We start from the raw sequence: 6,697 nt of genomic DNA on the forward strand, positions 1-6,697 counted from the left end.
CCGGGGGAGAACGGCTGGAGCCCGTCGGGCGGCGCGGTGCGGTGGCGGCGGGGCAGCCCCGCGCTGAAACGCAGCCAGTCGGAGGTGGCGGTGCAGAACGGGGGCACCGCCTGCCTCCCCCTCAAGGGGCAGGCGGGGGGCGCGGCCTGGACCCCCCCCCGCGCCGGCGCCCCCCGCGCCGCCTGGTCCTGGAAGCCCCTCACCACCCGGGAGGTGACGGAGGTGACGGAGGTGACGGAGACCATCGTGACGGAGATCGTGGAGGTGACGGAGTACCCGGCCGGAGAGAGGGGCGGCGAGGCCCTGGTCACCCGCACGGTGACGGTGCTGCGGGAGCGCGCGGGGGAGCTGGCACACACGGACCCCCCAGAGGTGACACGCCGGCAGGGACCCCCCCCACGCGGTGTCACCGCCGTACCGGCCCCCACGGGGCTGCTCTGCCGGCACCGGTGCTCTCCATCCTCCTGTGCCCCCACCGCCCACCGGGGTCTGTGCCCCACACAGCCCCACAGGTGCTGGGGGTCCGGAGGAGTCCGCAGGGTGCTGTGGGGACCCTCACCGGCAGCCCCCCGAGCTTCCTCCCCGAGGAGGAGCAGCACTGGGTGCAGACCCCATCCCCTCCGATGGGGCGAGCTGGGGGGACGCGGGGGACGACCTGGGCAGAGCCATGTCCCTCCATCCCCGGCAGAGCCTCCCGGATGGGGCATGAGGGTTGCACCCCAGCCCCACGGCCGCCCCACGGCTGCCCCACGGCCCCTCTCTCCCCCAGGTGTCCCTGCGGGCTGTCCCCGTCCCCGAGGAGGCGGCGTCGGGGAGCACGGAGCGAGGCCAGGACACGCTGGAGAGCCTGCTGGCCTGGGTGGCCGACATGGAGGAGCTGGTGGGCAACCAGAAGCCGCCCTCGGGGGAGGCGAAGGTGGCCAAGGCACAGCTGGAGGAGCAGAAGGTCAGTGCATCCACCCACGCCGGGATTAGGGGGCTGGGGGCAGAGCAGCCGTGCTGGGGGGTGCTGTGCCGTGCCAGGAGGTGCCAGGGAGTGCCATGCCGTGCCGTATCAGGGGGTACCAGGGGGTGCTGGGGGGCACGGGAGGGAGCGGGTCCCCATCACAGCGCCGTGTCCCCCCCGTTTTGCAGCTCCTGAAGCGGCTGCTGGAGGAGCGGAGGCCGCGGGTGGAGCTGGTCCTGCAGGAGCGACCCGAGTCCCCGGTGCCGGGCTGCGGCCCCCTCCCCAGCCTCGGGGAGAAGTGGGGGCGGCTGGTGCAGGAGGCTGAAGCCAGGTGGGTCGGGGACAAGATTTTGGGGTCGGCAGCTCTGTTTTCCGCTGCACAGACTCTGCCAGCAGTGGCTGCGGAGCCGTGACCCCCCCCCAGCTCACCCTGGGGCTGCCCTGGCAGAGGCACCGTCCCCGTCCCCTGTGCCAGGGTGTCACCGTGCCCCCAGACCCCCCTCCTGCAGCCCTCTGGGGTGCAGGGCCAGTCCCCGCAGCCTCGCTGGGGCTCTGCCGGCTGCCATCACCAGGGGGGTGATGCCGGGGGGGGGTCCTGCCCAGCGGGGGATGGGCAGCCGATGGGTGGGGTCACAGAGCGGGGTGGGGGCCACCTTGTCCTGCGTCCCCGTGTCCCTAGCTCTCACCGGGATGAAGCGGGACCCTCGGTCTCTCCTGGGGGTGCTCCCAGCGCTGGCCGGGCTGGTGGGGGGTGCCGGCCTCACCGCACCCCTCGGACCCGGGGTGGGAAGGTTTGGGGTGGGGGACAGAGGGACCCCAGACCTGGGAATTGGCCACCTGGCCCTGGTGGCAGGGGGACAGGCGGCTTCCCCAGCTCCCCCCCGGCTCAGCCGTCCATCCCGGCGCAGGTACGGCCGCCTGGAGCGCATCCTGCCGGCGGCGCAGGGCTTCCAGGAGGCGGTGGACTCCTTCCAGGAGTGGCTGGGAGCCACCGAGCGGCAGCTGGCCCAGCTGTGGCACGCCAACGGCTGCGTCGCCCACCTGCAGGACGCCCACCGGCAAACCCAGGTCAGGGCTCAGGGTGGGCACCGGCAGCCACCGCGGGTGCCAGGGGGAGGGCTGGGGGTGGCAGTGGGGACGGGGAGCGCGGTGTCACCGCAGCCTCTCCCCCAGGCCCTGTGCGAGGAGATCCGCGGGCGGCTGGGAGAGCTGGACGTCACCCTGGAGAGCGGGCAGCGGGTGCTGGAGATGGTGACAGGCGAGTGGCCTTGGCTGGGGGTGGCCGGAGGCGGCAGGGAGGGAGCGGAGAGCCCGGGACATGCCAGCACCGGGGGCACCGCGGGCATTGGGCATCCTTGGGGCACTGGGGGATGGCAGCGGCTGCAGGAGCGCGGTGTCGCAGTGGGGATGGAGAGGGGCTGGGGGGTCAGGGCACGGTGGGACGAGGCACACCAGCAGCCAGGGGTGGCCAGGGAGCTGAGTTTTGGCTCCGGCAGGGACAAGGGGCTGGAGACAGGTCCAGGAGAGGCAGAGGAGGGGAGGACACAGGGGGCGGTGGGGACAGAGGGACTGTCACCGGCCCCGAGGACACTGGCCACGGCAGCGCTGACACTGGCCGCGGTGCCGCCGCAGGGGAGGAGGCCCAGCTGGCGCAGGAGAAGATGGAGTCCCTGCGGATGCGGTACCTGATCGTGGGGCAGAGCAGCGCCGACACCATGCACCGGCTGGGACAGACCCTGGAGGCCTCCTCCCGCCTGGGCACGGGCCAGGAGGACCTGGCGCTGTGGCTGGGACGCATGGAGAAGGAGCTGGCCTCCTGGGACAGCCAGCCCGGCCACCAGGAGCCCCCCGTCAGCGACAGCGACAGGGAGAAGGTGTGGAATGCAGGGTCTGGGGACCCTCACCCTCTGCCCCCTTCACCGCTCCCCGGCGTCACGGGGGGACGCGGCTGGAGGGGACGCGCCAGGTCATGGCAGGGGGTCCCGTGGTGGAGGCACTGGGGTCTGTCCCCCCTGAGGGCTCTCCTCTGCCCCCGCAGTTCGAGCAGATCCTGGACTCCCAACTTGCCCACTTGGCCGGGCTGGGCCAGCGGCTGGAGGAGATCGGCCACGTGCAGCTGGACGCCCAGGCCCTGTGCTCCCAGCTCTCCGACCAGAAGGTGGGTCCGGGCCGGTACCCCCACCCCAAAGGGGCGCCGGGACATCCCCAGGGACCCCATTCCATGTCCCCCGCTCCGCTGGGCACCTGACCCCTCCCCAAGTCGCACGGACCCGCTGCCCTCTCCGCCGGACCGGGCGCCCACACGCCCCTCTCTTCCAGCTCCTCTCAGCCGAGATCCTGCACCACCGGGGGCTGGCTGAGCGGCTGCTGGGGGTCTCCGACCCCCTGCTCCTCTCCTGCCCCGAGCCCCTGCGCCTGCGCCTCCAGGTGAGTCCAGCACCCCCCAGCACCCCCATGGCACCCCCATGGTGCCTGCTGGGGCTGGGTGGGATGATGCCACCACCGGTCCCGTGTCCCCGGCACCGCACTGAGCCCCCCGTCCCCCCAGCCCTCGGTGCAGGCGCTGCGGGAGCGCACGGAGCAGCTCTTCCTGCGCAGCGGGGCCTGCGCCGTCCAGCTGGAGCACGCCCAGTCCCTGCTGGCCCAGTTCGCCGAGGCCCTCCAGGAGCTCTCGCCCTGGCTGGAGGAGACCCAGCTCCTCGGGGAGCAGCTTTCCCCCGAGGCCATCAGCTACGAGGCCTTCAAGGAGCAACAGGCGCTGCTGCAGGTGAGGGCGGGGGGAAGAAGGGGAAGGGGAGGGGTTGGGAGCAGAGAGATGGGGATGGATGGGATGGAGGGGGCACCAGTGGGGTACCCAAGGGATGCGGGTGTCATCCATCATGAGTGAAGCTCGTGTGCGGGGTCAGGAATGGAGAGATGGTGACAGAGGGGATGGAGGGGGCACCGGTGCGGTACCCGCGGGGTGCAGGCACCGTCCATCGTGAGCGGAGCCCTGGTGAGGATGGGGGTGAGCCTGGTGGCAGCACTGGGGTGCAGCGGGTGACATCCCCACCCCCCCGTCCCGCAGTGCCTGCGGGAGGCCATCGCTGAGCACCGGCCGCTGATGGGGAAGCTGCAGCGCGTCTCGGCACAGCTGGAGGAGCTGAGCCCGGAGCAGGGCGCCCCGTTCCGGCAGCGCTGGCGGGAGGCGGAGGAGCGGTACGGCCGCGTGCGCCAGCGCCTGCGGCAGGCGGCGGCTCTGCTGGAGGATGCTCTGCCGAGATACAGCCAGGTATGGACACTGCTCCGGGGGGCCGGTGTCCCCAGGGGCTCCCCATCAGGTCACTGTGCTGGTGTCCCCCAGGGGCTCCCCACGGAGTCAGCGTGCCAGTGTCCCCAGGGGATCTCCATCACGTCACCGAGGCAGTGGCCCCGGGGGCTCTCCATGGAATGACTGTGGCAGTGTCCCCCGGGGTCCCCATCAGGTCACTGTGCCGGTGTCCCCTGGGGACTCCCCATCGTGTCACCATGGTGGTGTCCCTGGGGGCTCCCCATGGAATGACCATGATGGTGTCCCCTGGGTGCTCCCCATGGAGTGACCATGCCAGTGTCCCCCGGGGACTCCCCATCTTGTCACCATGGTGGTGTCCCCAGGGGCTCCCCATCATGTCACCGTCCCGGTGTCCCCCTGGGGCTCCCCACGGAGTGAGCGTGCCCGTGTCCCCGCAGCTGACGGAGCGCATGGAGCTGCTGCGGGAGTGCCTGGAGCGGCTGCAGAGCCGGGTGCAGGGCCAGCCCGCCCTGCGGGGGGACGCGGCCCACCTGCGGGAGCAGATCCGGGAGAACGGGCTGGCCCTGGGCGAGCTGGAGAAGCTGGGGGTGGCCCTGGAGACGGTGCGGGCGCAGGGCAGCGAGCTGCTGGCCAGCATGCAGGAGGCCAACTCCCACGCCGCCGCCAGAGGTACCCCCGCCGTGGGGCAGAGACGGACCCACCGACCCACGGCAGCGCGTCCCCGGGGGGGAAGCGTCCCCATTTGGGGAGCCCCAGGCTGAGCCCCCTCCCTTCCCGCCCCACAGGGATCCAGGAGGGGACGGCGGAGCTGGTGTCCCGCTGGGGCGAGCTGCGCGGGCGCTGCCAGGAGCAGGAGCGGTGGCTGCGGGAGCTGCTGGCCCTGGCCGACCGCTTCTGGCCCGGCCTGGCCGAGCTGGCCCTGACCCTCAGCGACACCCAGCAGCTGGTCCTGGGGCTGGAGGAGGCCGGCGGGGACCCCGAGGCCATCCGCGCCCGGCTCCGCACCATGCAGGTACCCCCTGGGGAGGGGCGCAGGGGGCAGCCCCACAGCACACAGCACCACGGAATGGGCAGTGCCAGGGAACAGGCAGCCCCATAGGAGAGGCAGCCCCATGGCACAGGCAGCCCCCTAGCATGGACCACCCCATGGCTTGGGCAGCCCCACAACACAGGCAACCCCATAGAATGGCAGCCCCATAGCCCAGCCGGCCCCACAGCAGGGTCAGGGCCGATCCCCGTGCGTTGCCGCAGGCGCTGCGGGAGGAGATCGACGCGCTGCAGGGCGAGCTGGACACGCTGGGCAGCCTGGGCGTGGAGCTCATGTCCTCCTGCGGGGACCCCGACAAGCCTGATGTCACCAAGAGCCTGGACGATGTGAGTGCCACTGGGCAGGGGTTTGGGGGGGCCTGGGGGGTCCCCGGGGCTGAGCTGCCACAGGACCCTGCGGAGGGACGGGTGTCCCCAGGGTGTCCTGGTGCAGGTGGCCGTGCCAGGCTGGTGTCCTCGCAGAAGGGATGGGGTCCCGGGGTGTCCTGTTGTGGGTGGCCGTGCCAGTGTCCCCACAGAAGGGAGTCTGGTGTCCCTGCAGAAGGGGCTGGTGTCCTCGCAGAAGGGATGGGGTTCCCCAGGGTGTCCTGGTGTGGGTGGCCGTGCCAGTGTCCCCACAGAAGGGAGTCTGGTGTCCCTGCAGAAGGGACACCAGTGTCCCCGCTGACCCCCCGTCCGGCCGCAGCTCTACTGCTCCTGGCACAGCCTGAACAAGGTGTGGACGGAGCGGTACGGCCGCCTCCAGGAGCAGCTCCAGGCCGCCCTCAGCTACCAGGAGACCATGCAGGTGGGCAGCTGGGGTGGCCCCTGGGGGAAGGAACCTCCCCATAGGAGCCTGACCCCCACCCGTGTCACCCTACTATCCTCACTCAGGTGGCCATGGGGCCACTATGGTGGTCCAGGACCTGGCAGTGGGGCTGGATGGGCAGGACTATGGGGGCGTGGGGCCAGCTGGGCTTATAGGGTCGAGGTGGTGCCTTGGGTGGGGGGCTGACTGGGCTGGGGAGGGGGGAAATGGGACTGGGGAACAGTGGGGCAAGGCACAGGGGGCCAGCCATGCCTGTGACCTGCCCCCTCGGTGGGGATGGGAATGGGGCACCCTCTGACCCTCCCTGGGTACCACGGTGGGTCCCAGCCCTGCTCCAGGCCATGGGGCTGCAGAGATCAGCGGTGACCCCAGGGACATGGTGGTCCTGGCAGGGGTGAGGTATCCAGCATGTGGGGACCTCATGGGGATGGGAATGGGGACAGGGTGGGGGTCCCCAGGCCCTCCCTGAGCCCAGGTCACTGTCGGTGCCCAGCGGGTGTTCGAGTGGCTGGACACGGCCGAGCTGCGCATGGCGGAGGAGTTCCTGGTCGGCGGGGACCTGGACATGGTGCAGCAGCAGCTGGCGGAGCTGAAGGTGGGGGGGCTGCAGGACGGGGCGGGGGGC

The 6,697-nt window shown here is 71.9% G+C and overlaps 1 protein-coding gene across 1 annotated transcript in view; it reads left to right on the forward strand.

Annotated features, from left to right (window-relative positions):
- Positions 1 to 6,697, forward strand: part of LOC106890118 (dystonin-like) — a 41,583-nt gene that overhangs the window by 12,089 nt on the left and 22,797 nt on the right. Inside the window, exons 5-18 of the mRNA XM_014945703.1 lie at positions 770 to 946; positions 1,135 to 1,277; positions 1,855 to 2,014; positions 2,120 to 2,204; positions 2,579 to 2,820; positions 2,985 to 3,104; positions 3,266 to 3,373; positions 3,495 to 3,713; positions 4,014 to 4,217; positions 4,655 to 4,886; positions 5,003 to 5,229; positions 5,469 to 5,591; positions 5,950 to 6,051; positions 6,566 to 6,667. Of these exons, the coding sequence (XP_014801189.1) occupies positions 770 to 946; positions 1,135 to 1,277; positions 1,855 to 2,014; positions 2,120 to 2,204; positions 2,579 to 2,820; positions 2,985 to 3,104; positions 3,266 to 3,373; positions 3,495 to 3,713; positions 4,014 to 4,217; positions 4,655 to 4,886; positions 5,003 to 5,229; positions 5,469 to 5,591; positions 5,950 to 6,051; positions 6,566 to 6,667 (2,244 nt within the window). The remainder of the gene's footprint in view (positions 1 to 769; positions 947 to 1,134; positions 1,278 to 1,854; positions 2,015 to 2,119; positions 2,205 to 2,578; positions 2,821 to 2,984; positions 3,105 to 3,265; positions 3,374 to 3,494; positions 3,714 to 4,013; positions 4,218 to 4,654; positions 4,887 to 5,002; positions 5,230 to 5,468; positions 5,592 to 5,949; positions 6,052 to 6,565; positions 6,668 to 6,697) is intronic.

Source organism: Calidris pugnax, unplaced genomic scaffold, assembly GCF_001431845.1.
Source record: "Calidris pugnax isolate Ruff unplaced genomic scaffold, ASM143184v1 scaffold160, whole genome shotgun sequence".
Taxonomy (NCBI): Eukaryota; Metazoa; Chordata; class Aves; order Charadriiformes; family Scolopacidae; genus Calidris; species Calidris pugnax.